The sequence below is a fragment of the Astatotilapia calliptera genome, chromosome 12 (assembly GCF_964374335.1).
Source record: "Astatotilapia calliptera chromosome 12, fAstCal68.1, whole genome shotgun sequence".
Lineage (NCBI taxonomy): Eukaryota > Metazoa > Chordata > Actinopteri > Cichliformes > Cichlidae > Astatotilapia > Astatotilapia calliptera.
Window position 1 is genome coordinate 20,307,100 of NC_137433.1, and position 27,626 is coordinate 20,334,725.

Consider the following 27,626-nt stretch of genomic DNA (forward strand, 5'->3'; position numbering starts at 1 on the left):
ATTGTTCAGCCTCTACAACAAAACAAAGTTGTCTTTATCTTCACATTCTGCTCATAATGCTCCCGACGGATAGACTTAAACTGCATCTTCCTCGTCAAAGAAGGCAGTTATGACAGAACCTATTGTGGACTGATTTTCATGGACAGCCACATCCTCCTATTCTCTTCATATGCACAAAGTAACAGTACATGCCCACCACTAAAAAAATGTTTTGAAAAAAGTACTCTTCCCCTATAAATAGAGCCTTTAAAAAGCAGGGGGTGTTGAAAATGAGCTTTTGTGTGCATGCATACATCCAGCATTTGACACCACCACTTCTGTCTCAGAGAAAAACCTCTCTTCGGGCAACTGTGGTCTCTATGGTTACTGGAAGGGTGGAAGTGAGAGAGGAGGTGGAGACGACGGGAGAAAAGAAGGGGAGGTGGGAGATGCTTGCAGACACTCACCGTCTCCTCTTGGCTCTCAAAAACGGCCTTCGGTGCGTTCTGTGAAGCCGTGTGTGTTTGTCTCTCACCGTCTAATTCGACCTTCTGTTCTCCCGTCTCTCAGCTCAGGTGGTGAAGTGCTGTGGAGTGGTCGGTACTAATGTGAGAGAGTTTGCTCTGGAAACAGCCTCATAAAATTTCTCCTCCCAAACCCATTCACCGTGTCCTCCATCCCATCCGACCCGCATACACATGCACATGCTCGGTGGGACCCGTTGCTGATATTCTTAGCAGACACATCACTGTCTGGCAGATCCCTGTGTCACCATGGAAACCCAGCATCACCCCGTTTCGGTGCACACTCAGCATCAGAGGAGCACGTGGATGAGCTCCCAGGCAGTCATCAATGGCTATTAGTTTGCAAACAAACACACACATGGTGCACGGCAGCAGAAATGTGACTCTGTTCTCTGAAAGCTCACCAGTTATGCAAGACCTCCTGCCTGTAATGAATAAGAATAGTCGATTGTGTAACCAGTTCAGTGATTTGATACAGACAGATGCAGATCTTCACCTAACCGGATGTTGCATTGCAGTCAGCTTCAACATGTTTCAGTGGCAGTCACATTCCCAAGCACGAATAGCACTCCACCACTAACCAGTTGTTCTTGTGGGACAGCTGCAATGGCTCAAAGTCCCTCCCCACTGCCAAAACACACACACCTATCGAGACGCACAGGAATGTCTCCCCAGTGCCCTGCACAGCTATACGCCAGTTCTCTTCGTGCTTGCTTTATTTTGAATGTTAAGCGTGTGTCAGACAGACTCCTCCATTGAGACGCCCACTTTTCTCGCACCTCCTCGCCAGTCCAGTGGGGAGTGATGACTCAAACCTAAATGAGCCTTTATTTCTCTCTCATTATCTCTCCCCGTCTCAATTCGACAAGAAGCGTTTCACCCTGCTGGGTGTACTTTCCTGTGCACTTAATGCTAAAAGTCATCAATAATGACTCAGACCTCCACATTACATGCAATTTTCTTCTACTTTTTTTTTTTTTAAAGCTAGGTAGGCTGCTCCTTGATCTGATCTGCACAAAGGAATATTTCTCCTTTGAGATGTGATGTGTGGAATGAAATCTCCCTGCAGTGAAAGACGGAAAAAAAACTCCAAATAAGGTAAATTTTATTGAACAAAATCTATTTAATGTATCTCTGGGGATTTTAAGCACGTGGCCACCACTCTTCTCTACTGTTACCCACACTTTGTCTTTAGGTCCTACATCTGGTATCTGAGTTCATATTAATGTGAAGATTAATAGATTTCACATATTACAAGATGTGAAATCTTGTAATATCAGGTTCACTTGTACACAAGGACAGTCTAGGGGTCACTCTGAGCTTTAAGACCATTTGTCAACAGGTTTGGGTAAGTTTAACTATTTGTTTGGGAATCCTCACTAGTAAAGCACGTAACCTGATGAAGGCCTAAATGTGGATGCTTATTGCTTACTGATTTGTTCAAATTAAGACTTATTATACTTATTATATATACTTATATACTTATTCTAATAAGACATTATTTAGAAGCTGTGTATGTGTTGAATCTCTACCAAACATCAACCTTGATGGAGCCATTTTCACTCTCCAACAATCTCCAAGCAGCTCTGGGTCAAGGTTTGGGGTCAGATGGATTATTTTGGAAATGGCTAAACTTGGATTTATAATAATAGGTGAAAGGCTTAAAGGTTGGGAGGGAAAAAGGTAATCTGTGTTGGGGGTGAGGTTAAGTGTAAAAGTGAAAATATTAAAAATAAGATTTGGGTTGAGGATGTAATGGGTTTTTGAGGGATGGGAAAGCGTGAAAGTTGAGGTTTGGTGTTGAGAAAGTAGGATGTGAATAATGTTAACTTTTCACAAAGATAGAAGATGAAAATGCGTGTGTGGGGAAGAGGGGAGTCATCACATGACTCAGCAGTCAGTGTTTATACCGATTAAATCCAGGCACGACTGCAGGATCACACGCATTAACACACACCGCTTTCTTTTTCCTTTAAAAAGAAAAAAAATTAAAGAAAGGTATCAGGACGACGCCTGTCCAAATATGTCCACCCAAGCCCCAGACCTGCCAGCTTCGACTGCCCATAAATCAAAAAGTTAAACCAATGCCACTAATTTAACTTAATCCTAAATAGAAATCAGCCTGTGCTGTTTGTGTGTATGTGAGCAGACCCTGAACAAAGAGCGCTGCTGGCTGACAGAGGGTTGGGTCTGCTCTCCCGGCTGCAATTTTCAGACACAGGACCAGAATCGGAAACAAGGCAGCAGCAGCAGGAGGAGCAGGCTCGGTAAGGAAATGTTTTGACGCTTTTTAAGGAAAAGCTTTCTATATTTGCGCAAATTTCAAAGTCGGGTGGACCAGAAAAGAACACGACTGCGGACGAGAAGCGGGGTTAGGTTTATCAACCATCACCAGAGTGAAAGGAGTTATTAAAAACCGAACACAGCCCCGTATCAAAGAAGTTACAATCACTTAGTAACTTTTTCATAGATTCCTTGCGCACCCATGCTTTAATCCATTTTTTAGAGAACGGTACCCTGCTTTTAAAAAATATATATTAGTATTATTATTATTACCCATGGTGGATGTGGACTCGAAGGTTCACGGACATTTGTCCGAGATTTTTCAGAGAAACGTCAGGGGGATCTCGGTGTTTGGTCACCGGTTATTTCAGAGCCAGTGATCCTCCCGGCGTCCTGACGTCAATTTATAAGGACCCAGCAGCATCAGAGCAGCAGGCAGGCAGACAGCAGGGGCTGAAGGGAAGAAAGACAGAGAGACAGGGAGAAGCCGGGCCATGCTGTTCTGATTCTTCATTAATTGCAAAGCTTCCTGGTAGGATTTTGCTTGTATTTCTTCTCACTGTCCATTTATTCGTTTTTTATTTTTTAGGCTTTTCCTTTCTGTCGGAATGTGAATCAGATTAAACCCGCTGTTGGTTTTTACAGTGGCACAAATAAAGCTGAAATTGTCACGCTAAAGGGGGTTTTTTTCCCGTGGGAGTGGGCTTTACTGTAATAGCGAACGGTTTCTGTAGCAGCAGATAGTCAGGGTGTTTTAGTGTTACAGATGAAACCAGGCTTTCCCCCTGCCGTGTGCGCTCCCGCTGTGTCCACCGCAGTGCTTCGGCGAAGCACTTCTGCCTGTCCATTTGGGTTTTTATGCCCGGATGGTTAAACAAAACTGGGATGGAGGCAGATAATCATCACCATTATTATTAAAGTATTATCTATACCCTGCCTAACAGGCTGAGCTGGTCGCCAGAAGCCCTGTGATGAATTAGATGAAGGGGGATTCCTCGGCACTCTTGATTTTTCAGCAGTGAAAGCAGCACCTTCTATTTCCAGCTACAGCATCATTAAATAGTGTTCACAGTAAAACCCTAATGGATGCAGTCCACTCTGTACCTTTGCCAACTCAAATATAACCTCTCCTTCAGCGTAGTATCCATCTTAAGACTCTAAAGTAGTCTTGTATCTCACCAGTGACTGACAACAGCCTGAGCTGAAGAGGGGGTCCCATTCCTGAGAGTGCCAACATGGGGAAGGACTACTACAAGACCTTGGGTATCCCCAAGGGCTCCAACGAGGAGGAAATCAAGAAGGCCTACCGGCGCATGGCGCTCCGCTTTCACCCAGACAAGAACAAGGATCCTAGCGCAGAGGAGAAGTTCAAGGAGATCGCAGAAGCCTATGAGGTGCTGAGTGACCCCAAGAAGAGGGTGGTCTATGATCAGCTGGGAGAGGAAGGTAAGGAGAGGGTGTTCTGGGTCATTTGAGTGCAAGGGGTCAGAGAGTGCAGGCTTTGTTAGTGAAGCCTTATTAAGCCGGGGTTATGATGGATTAAGTTGTTATTGAAATAGCTCAGGAACCATCTCATATCGCAGCTTGGTGGGTTTCAGTCACTGAAGTAATAATGCCGTCTCTTCCATGTTTTCATGTTTATGTGCTGGCACATGTTTAATTTTCTGTTGTTGTCTTCGGTGTCAACAACACTTACCAGCTCTAATACCTTATAGTCTACCTCAGCTGCCCGTAGAGTGTGTATGTAACTCTGTGTGCGTGTCTGTGTGGTGTGCTAGATGACAGACAGATGGCATAAGACTATTACGTGGTTCAGATATGAATAGCAGCGACTGCTGTAGTTTGCATTTGTGGGTGTTCTGTGCATGTGTCTCTGCTGAAAACGTGTGCGTGTAAGTGTGTGTTTCTGTGCGAGTGTGTTGGATGGAGTGACCTGAGTTTCTCCAACAGCAGTGCTTTTGGAAGACCGGTGATGCTGTGGGATTTTTCCCACCTACGCGGGCACCACTCTTCTCTCTACTGTTACCCACACTTTGTGTTTAGGTCCTACGTCTGGTATCTGAATTCATATTATTGTGTGTATTTTGGCTGGTGGGTGTTTGAGTGTGTGCATGTGAGGTCTCACGTTCTTGTTCTCTTTCTCTCACTCTCTTTTTTTAAATCTCTCAGGCTTAAAAACAGGAGGCAGCAGCTCTTCGGGTCCTCCCGGAAGTTCATCGTACCACTACACTTTTCATGGAGATCCCCATGCCACCTTTGCCTCCTTCTTCGGTGGCTCCAACCCCTTTGATATGTTTTTCGGCTCCAACCGCAGTCACAGTCGCTCCAACGGCTTTTCCTTCCACAACGACCACAGCAATGACACGGAGCAGGACGCGGAAATGGACGAGGATGATCCCTTTACCCATTTTGGGAGGCAGTTTGGCTTTCCGGGGGGGATGAACAATGGCTTCCCAGGGGAAGGCCGCAGGAGGAGAGGCGTACCATCAGAGCGCCTCGGGACCAACCGAAAGCAGCAGGATCCTCCGGTCGTCCACGAGCTGAAGGTCTCGCTGGAAGAGATCTTCCACGGCTGCACCAAGCGCATGAAGATCACGCGCCGCAGGTTGAACCCAGACGGACGGAGCATGAGGACGGAGGACAAGATCCTCAACATTGTCATCAAGAAAGGCTGGAAGGAGGGGACCAAGATTACTTTCCCAAAGGAAGGGGACGAGACCCCTGAGAACATTCCCGCCGACATAGCGTTTGTGCTTAAAGACAAAGGGCACGCCCACTTCAAAAGAGACGGTTCCAACATAATCTATAACTGCAAGATCAGCCTAAAAGAGGTGCGCCTGTCTCCTTCGATTTAACCTCCCTCTCTCATCTGTCTTGTCTTCTGATTTTCCCTCTGTCACCAGTTGAACTCTCTTTGTTGCTGTTCTACATGTAGTTGTAGATAATGCTGCCAAGCTTCTGATGTTGATTCCCAGTGGAGCAGTCCCAGGTTAATTTTTAATGAAGATGTGCAAAGTTTGAACTAAAAATACAAATTATTCATGTCATTCAGCCCAGAGAGGTGTGTCTGTAATTTAACAGTGCTGGGTGGGTGGTCATATCAAACATACCAAGGTGGGAGAGTGTGTGCATCAGAGTCTCTGCCACTGCAATGTGATAGAGGAAGCCAGAATGTGGTGTATTTGTGCGACTGGCACAAAGCCATTATCCTCACTTGTTCTGCACACTGTATGAAAACATATGCATCAATACATAAATAGACACACAAGCACAAAGCTGCACACAAGCAAGTGTGTGTGCACACACTCTCCATCTTCAAGCGTATTTGCCAACACACTCCGTTAAAGACGGATTGCAGTGTGACATTGGTGATGATCCAGGCTGTTATTACTGTGACTGGCAGGACATTTAATTAGAGGGCAGAGAGTCCAGCACCAGCTCTGCTCTGGCTCTATATTAGACAAACTTTAATGTTTCTAATAGCGTTGCCACTCACTGGCCTGCTCTCGACGTGATCTGCTTAATGGCAGGTGTTCTCAAATAGCTGGAGATGTCAGGGGAGATGTTGTTTTTACTCAACTCGGGCCTGTGTTTTTTGTTTTGTTTTTTTTTTTGTTTTGTTTTTTTAGCAGGTTTCCTCTAAAAGCAGCACTGACTCTCGCACCGTGCAGTTAATGCGCTGGAAAATAAGTGCGTCTGCACACGGAAAGACAATGAAGCCTAAGTTGACGAGAGCACATTAGAGTTTGTTGAGTCACATTAAGCAGGGGATGGTACTTGATCAAACCAGCACAGTGATTAGGTTTGCACTGCAGAACTCCCACAGCTAAAACCCTCTGCTCCCACAGCAGCCAGATAAGAGACTTAATTTCTGACGCAGCTAAAGTTGAGATGAGGAAGCGAAGGGGAACTGTGGCTGGGATGTGTGTGTCGGGGGGGTATCTAGGGAATATTAGGGAAGTGGGTCAGATGATTCAGTATCCAAAGCAAATAAGAGCTCATATTCCACTGCTCTCTTGAAGATGTGATGCTAAATACTGCAGTAAAATCACAGCACCAGATGCATGCCGCATGCTAGAAAACCTACCACGCATAATGTGGCAAATGTTATCCAGTTCTTCAGTAGAGAATATAGCTTCACGAATCAGATGATTGATTATATTAGCAAAAATCTCTGCAAGTGCTCATTACAAAGTAAAAACCAAAAGGGGTGAGACTGAGGCATGCTGATATTTGCAATCGCCTTTCTGAAGCAGGTATCTCTATTTAGTCATATTTTTGGCTGCTGTATGAGTCTCCAGATATTTGGCTGTTCAGTTTTGCTTTCTGCCTGAAGCATGCCCTGATCAGCGGCTCAGTTTAGTGTCTCCAAGTTTGTTTGGCTATGCTATAAACTCCTGGGAGACATTAGCAGAGGTAACATTCAGCCCCGCTGTCTTTTCACAGTTACAGTCAGAAGCAATTTGAGAGTTTACCTCAAATATGACACACTGGCTTCCCTGAAACCAGTCTATATTGGGATCTGTAGGTAGGCTCTATGGCAATAATGAAGCCTCTGAGTTGTCTAGCTCCTGTCATTGCTGTAAAATCCACATCCAGGACAACTGTAGCTGCTGGGCTCTGAAGGCAGCGTGGACAGCTTTTTTGCAGCTCTCTGGCAAATAACTGCTGAATCTATGGGAGTAAGACAGCATTTGCATTTTGCAGCATCTGTTGTGTGTAGCATTAGCAACCAGTATTTCAGGACAGGCTCTGTGACAGGCGGCCCACACTTGTAAGGACACTTCGGACTATGAGCACGCCTTAAGCTGGCTCTGACAGCTAAATGTAACAAAACTGTTGGGTTTTAACAGTGAAAGTTAACATTAGCATATGGCCCTCAGTAATACAAGTCTAGAAAATGTTCTTTCAAATATAGCAAAAAGTGACTGTGTGTCTGTGTCAGTTTCTAAAGCCTTGTCTGTGCTGAGGCTTACGCAATCAGTGGGCCCTCGGATCAGCTGGCAATGTGTGTTGCGCGTCATGGCAACCTGTCTGTGTGCGAGACGTGTGTTAGTCAATGGAGCTGTCCATAACTGAAGGATGAGCCACTGCTCTCCACTGCAGTCAAAGAAATCACCCTCTAATGTATGTGATGGGTTAAAGGATGATGATGATGTCATGGCTGGAAAACTTGGTCCTGTGAAGCAGCTGCTCTCCAGGCCACATTTACACCCCAGTTTCTTTTCAAAGAAACAGGCACAGCCTGAAAATCTTCCAATTAGTACAATAGTGTCTAAGCGCATGGATTGGATCTTGGAGCTATTATTCTGGGCAAAAATCACAATTACACCAGAAGGGGATAGAATTTATACATCTCTAGCTATTGAGTATCTTAATCCTTCAGGGATTTGATCTTTTATGATACCCAGGTGATATAAGTGATCTCCCTTTTTATATCTAGCACCACTATAGTTACCTGTACTAGATGCACACTCACTGCTTTATTAGGTAGGTATGTAGTACTGGATTGGACACGCTTTTGGTTTGCTATAAGTCTGCTGGAAACAGAGGTGCTGGAGATTTTAGTCCATATTGACATGACAGCATCAGACAGATACTGCAGATTTGTCAGCTGCACATCCATGATATGAAATCCAGTTCCACAACATCCCAGAGCCACTATGTTGGATTGAGAAAGCCATTTGAGTACAGTGTTTAAGAATCCTGTATTAGATTATTTGAGCTTTGTGACATGGTGTGTTATCCTGCTGGAAGCAGCCATCAGAAGACGGGCATACTGTGGTCATAAAGGGATGGCTGTGGTTTAAGTGATGCTCAGTGGGTACAAGCCCAAAGTGTGCCAGGAAAATATCTCCCACACCAGCAGCGTGAACGGTTAATAAAAGGAAGGATGAATCCATGCTTTCATGTTGTTCATGCCAAATTTGGACCCTACCATGTGAATATCGTGCCATAAATAGAGATTTATCAGACTGAATGTTTTTCCATTCTTCTATTGTTCAATTTTGGTGAGCCCTTGTAAATTGTAGCTTTAGTTTTTTGTTCTTAGCTGACATGAGTGTGGTGTTCCTGCTGCTGTAGCCCATCTGCTTCAAGGTACAACGCGTTGTGCATTCAGAGATGCTCTCTTGCATACCTTATTTGTAATGCGTGGTTATTTGAGTTGTTTTTTCCTTCTTATTAGATCAAAGCACTTCTCTGCTGATCTCTGGCTTCGACAAGACATTTTCACTCAGAAAACTGACACTCACTGGATATTTTCTCTTTTTTGGAACACGGCCTGTAAACACTAGGGATGGTTGTGTTGGAAAATCCCAGTAGATCAGCAGTTTCTGAAATATTCAGACCAGCCTGTCTGACAGCAACAACCACGTGTCACGTTCAGAGTCATTTAAATCACATTTCTTCCTCATTCTGATGCTCTGTTTGAACTGCAAATGCATTGAGTTGCTGCCATATCTAATAAAGTGGCTGGTGAGTGTATTTCATCAGCCTTAGCTGTAAATGCATTTAAAAGTAGCACAGTAACAATAGCAACATGCTGTTAAAATTGGTCTATACCTGATGAACAGTAACATTTTTTTATCTCCTCGGCTAAAGGTTAATGGAGCCAGTAACAAATGGCATAAGAGAGCCGACCCTTTAACAACTTTAAAATGTTTAATTTTAATTTCTATATCTTTCTTTGTCTTAGAGTAGTTTGAGGAATCTCCAAATTAAGCTTCTGTCTCCCCGTCTTCATTATTTAACCTAACCCTTTAGCTCACAGTGAATTCTACTGCTGGTCATTCTCACTGGTTTTCTCTCTCTTTTCCACACCTTTTTATAGTATTTATTTACTGTTTTATTTGTAGTGATGTATTTTTCAAGTGTTATATTTAAAGAAAAAAGAAAAGGGAAGTCCATTCACACTGTTGTGGATTTAAATAGTTCTTTCCATTAAGTGCAAATCTGGTGAATGATGCTCACTGGAAAGCCTGTGAAGTCGTGATAACCGGAAAGTCTCTGTGTTTAGTTTAGCGCTCTCTACACGGACTGGATGCATCAGGCACTGTGATAAGGAGGTGAGGCATGTGAGTGAGTGTGCGTCTGTGCATGTGTGTGTTTGTGTGCATGTGGGGATCTGACAGGCCCTCCAACTATTTACGAGCTCAGCCGATTCCTGCCTCACTTCATTAGTCCCAGCTATGAGACCGTTGCTAAAATTAGTCCCCTGTGCAATGTGGGGCCCTGCAATGCTGACACACTTACACACACTCCCTAACACACATGCACACACACACACACACTTGGAAACAAAGACTAGAAAACTTTCCCACTGCCAAGTCATGTTTTCCTAAATGTTCCCGTTCCAAATACTGCTCTTTCGACCCCCGCAGTGCTGTCAGTACAATTTCTTTTCTTCACATACTTTTACACACACCACACCGAAAGCACAACAAATACTGCCTCCCGATAGCGTACTGGGGGAAGATATGAACACTGCAGACTTTAACGAAACATTACATCACCGAGATATTCATGGATTTGGCATTTTATTCCTATTAATGATATTAACCCTTTCAATCTCCTCTCTTCTCCAGGCGTTGTGTGGCTGCACAGTTAGCATTCCCACGCTGGAAAACCGCGTTATCTCCCTCCCTTGTCACGACATCATCAAGCCAGGGACGGTGAAACGACTCAGAGGCGAAGGCCTGCCTTTTCCAAAGAACCCTTCACAGCGTGGTGACCTCATCGTGGAGTTTTCGGTCCGTTTTCCCGACAGGATCCCCCCTCAGTCCAGAGAAATTATCAGACAACACCTCCCCCAGTCCTAGAAAGACACATCTCTAACTCCTCCACCACAAACTCCAGACTAAACCTGAGGAAAAAAACTACACTCCTTCATCTACTCCTTCTTTGTTTGTAGTTACCCTCATGTCCCTGTGAATGAATACAGCTTTGAACATGTGCTGTGATAATTTAGGGACTTCACAAAAGGAAGAATGGCAGTATCAGGATGTAAAGTACTCATATTTATTTTGTCTTTCAGCCCAAACGCGCGCGCACACAGACACACACAGACCCACAAATACACACACACACAAGCACCCTGAGCAGCAGAGCGGTGCTGAGGATGGGCTCAGCACGATTCTGGTTTTTAAGGGAACCTCTTTTCTTAACTGTTTTATACGGATTTATCAGTGGTTTTATATGCCGTCCGACTCTGATCCTCGTCTTTTTGTGATAGGATAAAGCGTGAAATATTTTATAACAAGAACAGGATTTTGTTTTCCAAACATGTCAAAAAAGGATTGCTTAATGTTTACATTAAGTGTACCAGCAGCTTCAGTGGTTTTTAGCATAGCCTTTCCTTTGGCACATGCCAGAGTTTTTCTTCTTTTTTCTCCCCCATGCTTTCAATCTAATAAAGAATTATGCTTGAAAATCTGTAGGCCATTAGTATGATCTGTCTCCCCTAAAATATCCCTAGACGTGCAGTGCCACAGAGCTCTAAAAACTCTTGCATTACTCCAATAATATTAGCATAGTTTAGCTGCAATGGAAGAATCTGGGAATGACAATCACGTAACTGTAACAGCAGTGTAAGTTTAGATATCTGCACATAATATCGGTGCTTTCCCTTCTGAGCTGTGAACTGAATAGCCTGGCTCAATATCTGAGGGACATTTAGGTGCCTTAGCCCGGTGTCACACCACATATGTGAACACACATACAGGTCACACTATAATAAAGACAAATAGCCATGAACACAACACATGATGCCCTATGCTGTGTTAGGCGTTACCACCAGGACCTGGTAATTTTAAAAAAACGGTAAGCAAGCTATGTAAAGTAATTCACCTTACTGTACTGTATGTAAGAAGGATCATTTATAGGAAGTGATTTGATACAAGACTGATGATTTTTGCCAATTCGTCTTTGTAAAGTGCCATACAAGTAATTGCTGGATTTCCCAGAGGAATGCAAGCGTGACGTTAGACCGATTCCTGTGGGAAAGCCAGCTTTGTTGTGGGATATTCTGCTTTCTCTTGTGGCATTTGAAGGCCATGTCTCGGTGCTACTGTGAGCAATGCCAAAAAGTAGACCGCATTGTTGTCTACTTTTTTGGTTACATGGAGTCCTCAGTTTCCGATGTGATAAATGCCTCTGTTCCCTAACAGCTGTACATCAAACGTTACAAACTGTATGTAGTGCAAATAGAAAAACTGTTCTCTGTCTCAGCTGCAGGGGACGCCCTTGAGCTCTTCCTCGCTGTAATTTGCAGCAGTGGTGAGAATACGTGTGGGTTATGCTGACAGTCCTAGTAGGTCGAATAAATGAGGTGTACAGGAAAATATTTGAATGCTTCGTGTTTGATAAATTCTCTTTTATATTGTGAAAGACAAAACTATAAGATATGTTGTTGTTTTTTCTCTTTGGGGAGAGACTTGAATGACTTGTGTGATGGTCCTGTGGCAACAACCAGGCTTAACAAGTGCTGCTGCTGCTAATCAAAGACTCACTTACACTGCTTATTGTGCATATGCCAATATCTATGAATTTTTCAAAATGAAAACAAATAAACCAAATGTGTGAAGTTTGCTTCATTTTCATTTATTGCTGCTTGAGAACAAGTACCAGTTCCTAATAACATTCACCTCAAAGTGCTTTACAGTCTAAGAAAAACTGATAATCTCAGAACTCCTATGAGCAAGCACTTGGCAACAGTGGGAAAGAAGAAAACCTCAAGGAGGGGGGAGGAGAAAAGACCAACATGCAACATTATATAAGATTAAAACCTTTCTCAGCGCACAACAGCAACAACAAACATACCTTAACCTGTTAATTTTGCCTCTTTTACACCACCACAGTGGAGTTTAAACCAGGCATAAAGATGTTTGAAGTGCAGATTCTCTGATTTCATTAAAGGGGTTTTACAAAACACCTCCATTCACTGCTTAACAATTATGACCATTGGCTGACAACCAGTTTCATGTCCAACTGAGACCTGTTTTCTCATTATTCCAGGATAAACCGTAATATGAGATCCAAGGATATATTGATGGAAATGAAGGAGGATGCCATAAGACTGAAAAACCAAATACGAGTAGTTTTCACTGTGTTGTAGACCTTGTGTATTTATTTTCATAATCAAATGAAGACGTTTGAAGAATAGGCCTACCAGAGAGTGTTCTTGACTTTGTTAGATGTTGTTTCTCTTAACCATGCACACAATTCTGTCTTTGAGCACCATATTTGTCTCCTGTGGTACCTCAAGCAAGTTCATCACTTGGAGTCCATTCCAACTCCATATCTTCTATCTGCACCATTTATCATTAAATAACAAAGGAACAGATCTCACCTGGCCATGAAACTGCGTGTCAGACAATAATTTTTAAGTACTGGAAAATGGGAGACTATAAATGGCTGTAATTTCTTAAAAGTTAATGCAATACTTTTGTAAAATGCTTTGAGTTAAAGCTAAAAATTTGCACTTCAGTCACACTGTTCGAGTTCTGTTTGATCTGAAATCTTCTGTGGTTGCGTACAGAGGCAAGAGTGGACAGCATAGAAAGACATTCACGGGTATGACCAATTTAGAATCGTTACTTAAGTTTGACGAATGTTATTCGGACCCTCAGGAGTACCATGCAGGCACAGGGAAAACATGCAAGCTCCACACAGAAAGGCCCCAGCCATCCAACATGAACCAGTAACTGTCTTGTTAACCACTTTACCACCGTGACACCTGCCTGTCCTTACCTTGCTTGCAAAGTTAAAATTGTTGGGTTTTGTGTATTTGTATTTTTGCTTTGCGCATGAAGGCCACTGTAATACATTTATCTGACAGTTTTTATTACAGTTGTAAGGTTAACAAGATCCATCAAGATTTGTTCGTGTAATCTTCAGTCATGGTTTTGTTTAACTTCATGTTTGAAGACTAAATTATCCGACATTTCTTTAGAGAAAATAGTCAAAAGAATGTAAACAAATCTCTGTATCAAAACTATTTTTTCATCTTCCCTGCTGCATTCATCTTCTCAGACGTAGATAGATGGATAGATTATTGATTTGATTGGGCATTTAAGGTTAGCAAGATCAAAACTGGAATAAGACTCCAAATTCTGAAAGTAATATGGAAGTAAAAATTGAGCAGCCACCAGCACCTCTAAACAAATAAATCTGCCTTGTGACCCTGGTCATGAATGTTTAACAGTGTGCATGGTGGAATTTGGACATTTTCCATCAGCCGTAGTTACAGATAAACATATGAAGACAGACTGACCTCAGCGTGCTAAAATTCTGATGGACTCAACCTTCAACTGATCACTGGTTCATCTTCTGAAGCAATTCCAGGTACGAGAAGAAAGACTTTTTATTCAAATGCTGGTTGTGTTTGATGGTTACTGGTTTAAATGTTTTCTCCTGCACCCTGGGCAGAGCAAAGGGAAGGTGATCTGTGCTGGGAGATCACGTGAAACAACTGCAGTGCCTGATGAGCAAAGTCTGTGTGTGCGCCCCACATGTTGAGGATAAAACAGGCAATTAGTGAACCATGGAAAGGCTGCCTGAGATGTGCTCCAGTAACTCTGCACTGTGACGAATGGCATCTAGCCGCATCAGCCATTTCTTGCGACGGGGCTGAGTTCACAAAGAGTTTATATTTTCACCGAAACACAGTTTTAAGCTCAAATGGCAAAAGAACAGCTAATAACAGAAAAGTGGGTCAGCAAGCAAGACGATTGCTTGTTAAAGGAATTTGCATATGTAGAGTATATGATTCATACACATGACCCCAGCTGTAGTGCAGATCATGAACTCATATGTGTTTTAATCAGTAACTCAGTGTTAGGACTTGGTCATGATGACCAGACAACTAAGCCTCATATAAGCTCGCGAGTGAAGACCTCACACACTCCTCTTTGTCTTTTCTCCGCCAGGTTCTCAGAGTTGGAGGATGAACACCTTTGTGACTCTCTCGACACGGCAGAGGATGCCCGTGATTGGACTCGGCACATGGAAAAGTACCTCGGGACAGGCAGGGACATAAACACTCACACAGAGTTAGCAGGTCCAACAAATGTTTTTGGACATGGTGGAATTTTAAAGCTTACGTCTGTCTCTGTGTGTTCTCAGGTGAAGCAGGCGGTGCATACAGCTTTAGAGTGTGGATACAGGCACTTTGATTGTGCTGCTGCTTATGAGAATGAAAAGGAGGTTGGAGAGGCTCTGGCTCTCTGGGTGGGTCCAGGAAAGGTGAGCTTTGGTGGTCTTTTAATCAGCTCCAGGTGCCTTTATTCTCTTCACGTCAGCCACATCAGTAGGCTGGTGTGGACATGTGCCATAAAAATACATACAAAAGTAAAAACTACAAATATTTAGCCAAACTTTTCAAAGCAATCCACATGCTTTCTTGACTCAGAGCTTTAAAAGTGAGCTTTAGAATGATATTAAGAATTGTAGGAGCTATCTGCTGGACCATGTAATAGGGTAGCCTATCAGACACATGCAGTGCTACTGTGAGCAAATTAATTATTATTATTATTATTATTATTTATTTATTTATTTACAATTAAATAGAATTTCCTGGCAGTTATTTCATGTTTCAGGCTTTACAGTGTTAACTGATAAATCTACTGACATTCAGATAAAAAACGGATAAATATTTTCAGTTTAGTCACATAAACAAACAAGATATCTGCTCCTTATCTTACCTGTGAAGTGTTTTTCTGTTGATTGTTGCTGTTGTTTATTAAACCTGAGGGCCACTGCAGGGTTAGAGATGTATGACAGTTTTAGTTATATTTCTGAGGTTAGGAAGCTCTGCCAAGATGTTTTTTCATCTATACTTCTCTCGTGGGTTTTTTGTTGCTTTTTGTTTGTTTTTTTCAAATAAATTTCAGAAACCCAAATAACATAATGTTTCTTTAAAGAAGAGTCCAAAGAGTGTATACAAATCACTGTGTCAGCAAATGGTTTTGAAGAAGTGGTTAATATTTGGTCTGTAAGCCAAAACATGTAGATGAAGATTGGTTTTAACATAGGTTCAAGTCTGCAGTTCACTACCATCAGGCTCAAACTTGTCACTGTCTGTAATGTGCCCTGTTCAAGTGTTTCCCTGTATTCAGAGCAGTCATTGGTTTGTATCCGTGTCATACTTTCCGCTCCAGGCTCTGCAGCGTGAAGAAGTGTTTGTGACTTCCAAACTGTGGAACACCAAACATGACCCCCAGGATGTTGAAGAGGCATGCAGGACCAGTTTAGCAGATCTGGGTCTCTCCTACCTGGACCTTTACCTCATGCACTGGCCCATTGCATTTCAGTGAGTGACTACACACACTCAGTAATGTTAATACGTCTCCATCTGGCTGTAACTGAGCAGAGATTGAATTGTCACTTTACCTGAAGCAGCTATTCAGGTGTGGGCGTTTCAGGAGGGGGAAGGAACTGATGCCTCGAAAGGAAGATGGAAGCATTTGTTACTCTGACACACACTACAGGGATACTTGGACTGCCATGGAGAGCCTCGTAGATAGAGGGCTAGTCAAGGCTATAGGTCTGTCCAACTTCAATGCCAGGCAGACTGATGACATCATAAGCATGGCCAGACACAAACCTGTAGTAAACCACGTGCAGCTACATTTTTTCAGCTCTGTTCAAACAAGTCAGTAAACTGTACCTAATAATTGTGTGTCTGTGTTACAGGTTGAATGCCATCCATATTTGTCTCAAGCAGATCTCCTCTCACACTGTCGGTCAGTTTAATGATTGTTTAACATTCAAACTGGCAGTCATCCTTTCTGAGATTAATATGTCAAAGTAACAGGTTTCACACCTCCATCTCAGCTCAGTGGGAGTTTGTGTGACAGCTTACAGTCCTCTGGGCAGTGGAGACAGACCCTGGGCCTCCGCTAATGAACCAAGTCTGCTAGCAGATCCTTGACTGGGAGCCATAGCCCAAAGATACAAGAAGACACCGGCCCAGGAAAACTCAAAGTAATACAATCACCACTAATCCCTTAAACGGTGTCCTCCATTTATTTGACTAATCACATGACTCAATGACTCATTTGCAGGTGGCACATTCAGAGGGGTGTTGTGTGTATTCCCAAAAGCGTGACGCCTTCCAGAATCCAGCAGAACTTGAATGTGTTTGACTTTTACTTGTCAGAAGAGGACACGAAGAGCATTGAATCCTTCAATCACAACAACCGTTTCATCGCTCCAACAGTCGAGGTAAGTCACCATGTCTCCTTGGCACCTAAAAACAATTCTGAACTGCTTCTTCCCCCAGAGCCTAAATATTTAGATGTTTATATACCAAAGCATGAACTATTGTAGTCTCCCTCTGGAGAAGGCTCACAGCTGGTGATTTCAGTGGGTCTTGGATTTTAAACAGTTTCTCAGAAGTGTTTGGAGTTAGTTGGGTATAGTAGTACATTAATAGGCAAATTATTAAAATAAACCATTAACTACAATTTGCATTTGTTTCTACAGAGAGAGAGTGTGGAGAGATGCTGAACATCCTCATTTCCCCTTCCATGATGCTTACTGAGTCTCTAGCAAAGTCGATGTATACTTTTTAAGAAGAGTTGTCACTATGATTAATTTCATAGCAATTTTAGTTCAGTAATTTTGATCAATTTTCACCCCCGTTACATTTTCAGTATGGGGGAAGAAAAAAAGAAAGAAAAAGAAAAAAAATCCAAGCAGCAGTGTTTCTCTCACAGTTACAGTGACACTGTGTGGACAGAAACTGAACAGTATCTTAGCCCAGTGACAGCACTACTGATCACGTCTTTATACTTTCACTCTGCTGGCAGCAGAGAACAGACAGATCTCATCAACTACAAACTGCCCTGTAAAGAGTTTTAGTGTCTGGTAGAAGAAGTAGGAGGGGGGGGAGGGGGGTGAACCAAACAAAAACTTTGTTACATGCCGTCTTTCTGCAAGATTTACATCTCTGTCAAACAGGCAGATAAATGGCAAATAATACCAGGTACCATAAATGCAGATGATTTAACCTCACTCTGATGAATCAAGTATCTGTTTAACTTAATTTTGTAATGCCTAATATACAAGCAATAAAAAAGCTTAATAGAAACTGACAACAGTTCTGTTTCGTGAGATTTTATTTTCCAACAACATAACCTTGACAAATTTGTAATACATTATATGCTACTGTTTATTTAAAAAAACAAAACAAAAAAAGGAAGTCATTAGCAATATGTTTGTGTTTTTTTTCTCTTTTCTTTCTAGCATAGAATTCCATCACTATAGTCATTCATGTTGGTTGTGATATACTGAGAATGAGGCCACTCAAACATCACCCCCCACCCCAGGAAAAAGAAATCCACAGTCAGTTTTTCCACCTTCCAATTCCAACATCCCCTTACCCCACCCACATCAAAGCCAGGGCAAACCAAGCAGCTACATGCTTTCTCCAAGGGGGGAAAAAAAGAAAAAAGAAAAAAAAGAGGGGGAAAAAAACAAACCATACAAAAGAAAAAAAAGGAACACATGAAAGAAGCACAAAGTCCTAAAAATGTGGAATCTGGTGAGATTTGTACAGGTGTGATCCCAGTACTGACCACTGTGGGGCAGTGTATGTTTATCCATACAGGTCATCATCATTATCTTCATTGAACACTGGACCGGTGCCAGTTCCACCAGAACCATGGCTTGGACCACTGCCGCCTGCAGCACTGGAGGGAAACCTGAAAGGAAACATTTTTATTTATTCTTTATTCTTACATTCAGAGGAAACTTCTCCAGATATCCTTTAAATACACAGCTGGTTTCAGCTTTTGAGTGTATTAAAGAATCTACTCTATTCAAAATAGCCATATTACAGTTAGAGCTGGGCGATATAAGATTTTTTCATATCATGATATGAGCCACTAAAGCATTTAAGTTTCAAAATAGAACAAACAAAACAGACTACTAAATTGTCACTTAGAAACAAAATATTAATTCTAAAAATTAATCTTAGTTTATTTTACAGAAGAAGAGACAAAATTGACTAACTTATATAATATTGCTTTGGAAGTGCTGTCTGAGATAAATGTTTATGTCAACGGAGTTGGTAACAAGGATCCATTACCTTAATTAGCTGCTTGAATCCTTCATTTTCGACCGTGTTTATTGGTAGCATGTCTTTAGCAAGACAGTAAGCTGTGGCATTCGTTATGTTGCTATGTCTCTCAGCTTTTTTGTCATATGGTAAGACGCTGGAGAAAGCAGACTTAATTGACTGTTGCTGCTTCGCAGGGATTCCCCTGGTTGTTTTCGATGACGAATTAGCGCTTTCAGTCAGAGATTGAGCGTGCTCTAGTGGGTGACACTGCTTCAGTTGATAAAAAAGGTTTGTTGTATTTCCAGACTTTGTGGGAACATGCTTTTGGCGCAATTTACAGTGCGTGTTACTCTGTTTTTTGGTCAGACTTCAAATAGCCGAAATACCTCCACACTACGGAATTTCTCTGGCCTTTCCTTTCGACAATCTCTAGTTTCATTTTTCTATCGAGAAAAAGTTATTTCGCAATACATATTGTTCTATCGCCCAGCTCTAATTACAGTACAATCAATGAGAACTTAGAAGGAATAGCATCCACATTAATGGTTCTTTTCTGCAAAACTTAAAACTACATGACTTTCAAAATTTAGTATGAAATGAAAGTACCTGAAGCTGCCAAAGCCACGGCTCTGCTGCAGTGTCTGAGCGAACATCTCGTATTTGCGAATGTCATTGTCACTGACGGAGCGGCGAGCAAATCGCATTGCCTCTTCAAAGTGGTCCTTCCTGATCTCCGGTACAGGATCATCCTCTTCTACCTCCTATGAAATCAACATTTTATACATGAGAGATCAGAGGCAGCAGCATTGCAATAGTTTGAAGATGCTCATCCTGATATGAAAAAGTGAACACGGAGATAAAACAAGTGCTGACCATAGCTGATGGGTTGGTCTGCCTCTCCCTCTCTCTGCGGATCTCGTTTTCAATGCTCTCCCTGATGGCCAGTTTACACGCCCGCTGGCAGATCTCTGTGAGATCAGCTCCAGAGAAGCCGTTGGTCATCTTAGCCAGGAAGTCCAAGTCCACATCCTATCAAATGGAGACAATGTCAAATTTTAACTTCTATTCAGTTACAATTAGTAAGTCACATTTTTTGTTAGCTACTTTTGGCTGCTCCCCTTGTCACAAGAGGGCCATCATATTGGGCATCTCTGCTGAGGTTTCATTTGGCAGTTTTTACACCAGATGCCACTCCTGATGAAACCTCAAAGGGGACATTTCTATTAATGTTCTAAATTGCTTGTAAGACCATTTCTTAACATCTATCATTGTTCTAATAAACAATCCTGAAGTAATTAGAAGCAAATTTTAAATTTTTAACAAAATGACAACATTTTACAGGAATTCAGCATCAACTGTTTGTATGCTACTTTATGCTACAGTAACTACACCAAGAAAAAAACAAACAAAAAAAACAACACAAGAGTTAAGTGGGTATGTCAGTTGTGTGAGTAAGTAGCAGCTTTGTCACCTTGCTGATGGGACTCTTGCGGAGGTTGGCCTTCAGGATGCTGACCCTGCTCTTCTCGTCAGGCAGGGGGATGTAGATGAGCTGATCCAGACGGCCAGGTCTCAGGATGGCAGGGTCGATGATGTCTGGTCTGTTTGTGGCTCCAATGATAAAGACGTTTTTCTTGCTTGACATTCCATCCATCTCAGTCAGGATCTGGTTGATGACGCGGTCTGCGGCTCCACCGCCATCTCCCACGTTGCCACCACGGGCCTTGGCTATGGAGTCCAGCTCATCAAAGAAGAGAACGCATGGGGCTGCTTGACGAGCCTACATGTAGAAGATGAGCACACACATCAAATATACAAAGAAATCTGTCCTATCCAGCACCAAACTGTTAAATGTGACAACTCTGATTTAACAACATTCAAATTCTCTGACATCCAAATGCAACGACAGATATCCTACAAAGTCTCACCTTGTCGAAGATCTCTCTGACATTAGCCTCAGACTCTCCAAACCACATAGTGAGCAGCTCAGGTCCTTTGATAGATATGAAGTTTGCCTGGCACTCGTTGGCAATGGCTTTGGCCAACAGAGTCTTACCACATCCAGGGGGACCATAGAATAGCACACCCTTGGATGGGGTCATGCCAAACTTGAGGAACTTGTCTGGGTGCTCCACTGGGTACTAAATTAAGTACAAGTAAGGGGGGAAACAGTTAGAGACAACACTAAGCCTTCAGTTTACAATGTATCAGTTGTTTCAGACATTTCTAAATGAGGCTCATACCTGCACCAACTCTTGCAGCTCCCTCTTGACATCATCCAGACCACCAATATCCTCCCAGGTAATGTTGGGAACCTCAACAACAGTCTCTCTCAGGGCTGATGGGTTGCTCTGGCTCAGAGCCCACTGGATAACAGAGTTGATCGTGTTAGTATTGACGCCAAAAGGCAACTACTGGCTATGTGAATACCATCTTAGGCCGGAACTGCTGAAGACATCAGACATGCACTTTCTTGAACACAGAACCTGGCATAGCCCCTAATGAAATTTGCATCAATCCAACTCCAGACTCAGATACATAGTACTGTCCCTACCATGACAGCAACCCTGTATGTAACAGTAACCCCAGTTAACGAAGGAGTATCAGATTGCTTACCTTGAAGTCATCCATGGTGACAGCAAGAGAGTTCATGACTTCAGCATCAATGGTCTCATCCTCCAGGTCAATCAGGTCCATCTTCTTCCTAATGGCCTGCAGAGCAGCCTCAGAGCACAGAGCTGCCAGATCTGCACCCACATGCCCGTGAGTCTCATTGGCTACCTAAAATTGGAAACAGAGAGCTCAACACTTAGGAATTCTTCCCTAGGTTTCCAAGCAATGTGCCTTACATGTGACAAAGACCTCCATCTGTAGCTTTATGCAACTCAGCTACTTGATAATGGATGACTGTGTCACAAGGAACAATTATAATACACTGAATGCCAGGCCAAGTACAGTCACTAAGGTTAGCTTGGGAACTGAGTAATGTGAAAGTAGCTCTTCATTAGATAGTATAACAGCAGATTAACAATAGTTACATATAATTACTTAAAACATGTAGTACAATTTTACTTCTTAGTCTCAGGCAATAATAACCATATGGCTATACCCATCGTTCAAGGAATCCGTGTGTTGTATCTTTAAACCACACCAATTACAAGAAAGGAGTTATGTGTACAAACCTGTTCCAAGTCAACATCATCAGCCAGCTTCATGTTCTTGGTGTGAATCTGGAGAATCTCCAACCTTCCAGTAGCATCAGGGATACCAATGTCAACTTCCCTGTCAAAACGCCCTGAAAGTGACAAAGATTAAACCCAAGTATTAGTTTTAATGAGAAACCGTTACATGAATAAGATTATTAAAGTCCAAGAGTAAACTCAAAAGTAAAACTAGCTGTTTATTTAAATACAAACAAGAAAAATTGTTTTTTGCATTGGTGCATACACCATGTTTCAGGAATGTGGAAACATGGTGTGGGAATTCATGACTGATGTGTTTGCACAGTAACAACCCATCTTAACTTCCTGTTGAGCACATATTGCAGCTGATGCATCCCCCCATCATAGTTCACTGAACATTGTTAAAATAAATAAATAAATAAAACATTTACACCCCATGTTTAGCGCCTCGCTAACAGAGAAGTACAACACTATCTGCTGATGTTACAGAAGTATTTTAGTATGAAGACCAGCATAAATCATTCCATTTAACAGCATTCATATTTGAATGTTCAGAAAACATCCATGTCTAACTCTTTGAAAAGCCTTTGTTAGGATGTTTCTGACAGCTTTGACAAACTGAAGTGCAGAGTTGTGAGAAAGTGACCCACAATTAAACTGCAGACCCCACAAAATCAACACACCAGCAGTTTTAAAACTGCAACGACAAGGTTTTAGGAGGCATTCAAACAGTACTCTTCATGTTATCTAAAAATCTAACAACTTCATGTGCACGAATCTGTTCAAGTAATGATTTAACTTGAAAAATTATATTTTAATTTGCCTGAAGAGAAGCTGTAACGAACATATTCTGACACTGCTGAATATTATGCAAAAATAAATACATAAATAAATGATTAAAGTCTTAAATTTAAGCCTAAATATTGTTTAAAATTACTCTTCACACAAATTTGTAGTGAAATGGTGAGATGTTATAAATTAAATTGCTGGTGTGTTGCTGACTTAACATTTTATGACAAACAGACACACACAAAGTGGATGTTTCTTTAGGTTTTGGCCCATAAAGTAAATTAAAGACATGCTTTAAATACAGTTTACCAAATCTCCTGAGAGCCGGATCAATGCTGTTGGGTCTGTTGGTGGCAGCCATGACAATGACATGAGCTCTCTGTTTCAGGCCATCCATAAGAGTCAGAAGCTGAGAAACAATGCGCCTCTCCACCTCTCCATGAGTCTATTTAAAAAAAAAAAAAAAAACAGGACATTTTAAATCCCATGTAGAAATTAGAGTGCTGACTGAATTAGAGTACTTAATCAGATTTTTAACACAGTAAAAAATAAACTTCAATAAATACATAAATAATTGCTAAACATTTTGTTTTCATTTCCAAGGTCTATAAACTTTTGCATTTATTTCACAAGAGTCACATAATAAAACTGACTCTGTGTGTGTGTGTGTGTGTGTGTGTGTGTGTGTGTGTGTGTGTGTGTATTTAGCCACCTATTCAGTTCCATGATCTTGCTTACCTTTTCTCTCTTTGGAGCAATTGCATCAAGCTCATCGATAAAGATGATGGCAGGAGCATTCTTTTCAGCTTCCTCAAAGGCCTTTCTCAGGTTACTCTCACTTTCTCCAGCCAGCTTACTCATGATCTCAGGGCCTAAGACACGGGCAAACAGTTTGAAAAGCAACCCCACCCATAGTATCAGCTACTGATAGGACTCTCATAAATACTCATTTAAATCAATCACAGACATTAAAAAACAAAAACAGCAAACCCTATCTAAATCCACTCCAGCATCAAACAGTCCTAACTAGGATTACGTAGGTATAGAAGAAATAAATTAACGTTCACACCATTAATCAGAAAGAAGAAAGCTCCCGTTTCATTGGCCACAGCTCTGGCAATCAAAGTTTTTCCAGTTCCAGGGGGTCCGTAAAGCAGAATTCCACGCGGTGGCTGTAAATAAGGGGGGTGAGGAATGAAATCAAATTTAAGACAAGATTTTTTTTCTCTTAAATTGAAAGTATTTTATGACTGATATAAAGGCAGCAGACTGAATCTCTTTGAACTTTGAACCTCTCGTCAACCATTACATGAAACAAACTGAAACTCAAACAAAATATAGAAAGCACTCTTACTATACTTTGATGAAATACTAGAAATGCATACTAGATATGATAAGCATAGCACAGCAGCCCAAAAAAAAGAACAAAAAATAAAACAAACAAACAGAAAAAAAAAACAACAACACACATACACACAGATGAAGAATACTCTAAAAGTCCGTGTCATTACCAGTAGGTATTTTCCACAGGTCATTCCTGCACAGGTATACTTTTACTGGAACAGATTAGGATCTCTAGGCTGTATAAATTGTTTAGCTGAGTGGGAAAATTGGCCTCATTTTTTTCCAAAAATACAGTTAAAATTCTTACTTTACAATTCTAGAAGAAAGCTAAACCGGATTTTCAATTTACATTTTTTTAAGTTAACTTAAAAAAAAAGAAAGAAAGAAATAGCCCCAGCAGTCTCACCTTGACTCCTATGGCCTTAAACAGGGCTGGGTGCCTGAGTGGCAGTTCCACCATCTCTTTGATCTGAGCCAACTGCTTCCTTACTCCTCCAATGTCATCGTAGCCCACTTCATTCAGGGACTCTTCCTCATCCTGCATGTTCAAACACAAGCTGTTCACATTTTTGTGCAGTTGATTTTTTCCATTTCTTTTCGGTACAAGTTAAACCACACACAGTTGCTGCTACCTACCTCTCTCCGAATTGGCTCTCCCTCACAGTGAATGACAGTATCAGGAGCAACGATGCAGTAAGGGGATGGGTCAGTCTCTACCACCTTGAACTCCACAGCACGCATTCCTCCTCTGACCAGGAAAATGTCACCTTGACAAGGTAAAAGTTGAAAACATACAGTTTCAATAGAGTGGTAAGCTGGTGTACCCTGAAAGAGATAAAATATGCAAATAAAACCTCTGGTCTGACAAAAGAAACTGGTACTCACCTTTGCGGATTGGCCTGTAAGCCTCCAAGAAATATGGCTTCAGGTAGACCTCAAACAGGTTGCCAGTAATTCCTTCTACTGTGTCATCTATTGGAAGAACATGAATCCTCTTTCCATACTTCACATCAGGACATGGCTGAATGCTGAGGGAGATAATAGCCTTAAAAACACAAATTTTTCAAAAGTTGTTAAATTTTTTTTTATAAAGTTGTGTGCTTTTACATACCTGATGACGTCACCCAGGCGGACCCTCAGATTGTTGCGGACCACCCTGTTCATGCGAACTTTTTCGTCAGAACAGGTGTCATCAGACAGCACAATACACACAGTCTCGCGCCTCTTCTTTCCTTTCATCAGCACTGTGTCTCCACGGAAGAGCTGCAGCTCATCCATTTTGGTCTTTAAACACATTAAACCATTATTTTGTGAATATCAGTGTTACTACCTTTCATGACAAATCAAAGTCTTGAACTTGTTAATAAAGCGATAAACCATTCCAACTATTTACCTGAGAGAGGGAGACCACGCTGTTGTCTTCATTGATGGATTCATCAACAATCAGTCTGTTGGGTCTGTTCTTCTGTTTCAGAATTGCAGTTGCAAGATCATCATTTTTGGATCTATGAGGAACGCAAAATAAAAAGGTCAAACACAATATTTCAGTACCTTTAAGGTCTCATGTGTAGTTTCCACCACTGAAGGAAAAAAAAGTGCTGACCAAGTCAAAATTTGAGGTTACCATCTCAAAATCTTGATTTTTTTCTGAGATAATCAATTGAAATGTTAACGACACTCTGCCTGGCAATTTTTTTTCAAGCCCACGCATATTATATACATTACAATAAATAGAAAAGGAAAACTAGTAAATAAAAACAGTCAAATGTTATCATTACCATGTCATAGAACAAGTCAATTTTAAGTGTAGTAACATCATTAATAAAGTTGATGAAACTGGCTCAAAAATTACTGTGCACACTGTGAAACTTGTAACAGTTTCTGGCTTTGTCTTTGGGGAAATGCAAAGCACTTTTTTCTACCCTGTTTTGAAAGAAACTTTAATAATGGAGTCAATAATGTGAACTCCTTCAAAAGTTGCTTGTGCAACACTGTAAAAACCACACTGGCATGTCTAGTACTCAAATGGGAGTTCTTGTACAATAAAATTTTGGTACCTTGTGTTGTTACTGCAAATGCTTAAGTTGTGTACGTCAGTGTATTGTTTGTAGACTTTTATAATGACCCACAGAAATAAGTATTATAAATGTAATTTACAGGATGTGGCAGAAACCCCCATTTTATATTCCATGCCCATGTTTCTACATTAACTCTTGTAATTAAGCACTTATGACCAACTTTGAGGTATTCAGTGCAAACAGGTCGTTTACACAACTCGCCGATTGTGATTCAGTGCTACATACGGATAATTCACGCCATCATTCGTACATTCAAAATATTAAAATAAAATATATGGGTATAATATCACCAATATGATTCTGTAAAAGTCCGGGACAGTTTATATGGTTTCTCTTTCATGTTGTTAGCACGCTAACCGTAGCTTTTGCGCTAACACACTGGCGAGTAAGCGAGCCCAGATGACACAGCAAAAGAATTAGAAAAACTTTGTTAGCTAGGTCCTCCCTAAGCACTCATGCTACAAATGTAGCGTGAGTTTTCAGACGTTAGCTACCAACGTAATCGTGGGGTACATATTGCTTACATGTATTATTTCATTACTGTTCAGCTAACGGCAAATAGAATCCAACTAAACTGAGAGGCATTTGAAATGAGTGTCCAACACTGTTAGCCTGCTAGCTTGTTTGTACTGTGCAGCTATAGCTTTAAAGATAGCCATTTAGCTGCCTAGCGTTTTCTTTACTAAAGCCTTTAACAGGTAACATGGGTTTATGCCATTTACTGAGCTCATTTATATTCGCTGTAATGAAAATCTGATAACCAATCTAAAAACGGGCCATTCACCGGTGGGTAGGCCACTGTGTCGGTATGATGTGTGATGGTGGATGGCTGTGGCCTTGCCAGTGCTGCTAAGCTAATGTTAGCATTCAAACACGACAGCGATGACTGCGCTTTGTCACACAGCTGGCTAACGCTCAGCACCGTTAACCGGTCAACGACAACGGCCTGAATGACAACAGTTAGACAAATGTCAACAATCATAGGGAATTGTACAATTGTGAGAACTACACTGTTACGTTAACCAACGGACAAAAGTGCGGAGGATGAAGTGACTGACCCCATTAGCTACCCTGTTAGCAATGTATTAGCATTCCAGCTAACTTTAGTAAACTAACGTATTTTAACTTACATTAGGTAATTAAAAGGGATTTGTTGGTTGGTCTTTTTTTCGAAATAAACATTGTCTGAATACACTATGATAATTATACTCACTCCCCTCCCGAAGCCATGGTCGTCCAACCTGGATTACAATTAATAAATAAATTCTAGCTAAATGTTTAAGAAGCTTAACCGGTTCTCTGCTCAACCTTCTCTGTGATTTCACGCGAAAGAGCAGCGGTTTCCGTGCTTTCTTTACACTTATACCATGAACTGGATGCATCC

General features: G+C 41.5%; 3 protein-coding genes across 5 annotated transcripts; 2 read left to right on the forward strand and 1 right to left on the reverse strand.

Annotated features, from left to right (window-relative positions):
* Positions 1-2,632: 2,632 nt before the first annotated feature.
* On the forward strand, positions 2,633-11,219 carry dnajb5 (DnaJ heat shock protein family (Hsp40) member B5). Of its 2 annotated transcripts, none has more exons than XM_026186186.2 (4): positions 2,633-2,770; positions 3,969-4,232; positions 4,956-5,617; positions 10,373-11,219. In XM_026186186.2, the coding sequence occupies exons 2-4, from the start codon at positions 4,022-4,024 to the stop codon at positions 10,604-10,606; spliced, it is 1,107 nt and encodes a 368-aa protein (XP_026041971.1). In that variant the 5' UTR covers positions 2,633-2,770; positions 3,969-4,021; the 3' UTR covers positions 10,607-11,219. The 2 variants fall into 2 exon arrangements, with proteins under 2 accessions (XP_026041971.1, XP_026041972.1); XM_026186187.2 differs by lacking the exon at positions 2,633-2,770 and adding an exon at positions 3,185-3,318.
* Positions 11,220-14,321: 3,102 nt separating this feature from the next.
* On the forward strand, positions 14,322-17,881 carry akr1a1a (aldo-keto reductase family 1, member A1a (aldehyde reductase)). 2 transcript variants are annotated; one of them, XM_080309181.1, is made up of 6 exons: positions 14,322-15,029; positions 15,944-16,095; positions 16,479-16,528; positions 16,620-16,769; positions 16,850-17,009; positions 17,271-17,881. In XM_080309181.1, the coding sequence occupies exons 1-4, from the start codon at positions 14,466-14,468 to the stop codon at positions 16,637-16,639; spliced, it is 786 nt and encodes a 261-aa protein (XP_080165307.1). In that variant the 5' UTR covers positions 14,322-14,465; the 3' UTR covers positions 16,640-16,769; positions 16,850-17,009; positions 17,271-17,881. The 2 variants fall into 2 exon arrangements, with proteins under 2 accessions (XP_080165307.1, XP_080165306.1); XM_080309180.1 differs by having other exon boundaries at positions 16,850-17,881.
* A 6-nt stretch (positions 17,882-17,887) lies between these two features.
* On the reverse strand, positions 17,888-27,609 carry vcp (valosin containing protein). Its single transcript, XM_026186774.2, has 17 exons — positions 27,456-27,609; positions 25,558-25,669; positions 25,276-25,448; positions 25,050-25,192; positions 24,801-24,931; positions 24,571-24,702; positions 23,890-23,992; positions 23,559-23,692; positions 23,130-23,265; positions 22,032-22,144; positions 21,466-21,630; positions 21,093-21,215; positions 20,778-20,990; positions 20,321-20,629; positions 19,723-19,878; positions 19,456-19,610; positions 17,888-18,490 (listed from the first exon to the last, which is right to left on the reverse strand). The coding sequence occupies exons 1-17, from the start codon at positions 27,470-27,472 to the stop codon at positions 18,385-18,387; spliced, it is 2,421 nt and encodes an 806-aa protein (XP_026042559.1). The 5' UTR covers positions 27,473-27,609; the 3' UTR covers positions 17,888-18,384.
* Between the last annotated feature and the right edge of the window lie 17 nt (positions 27,610-27,626).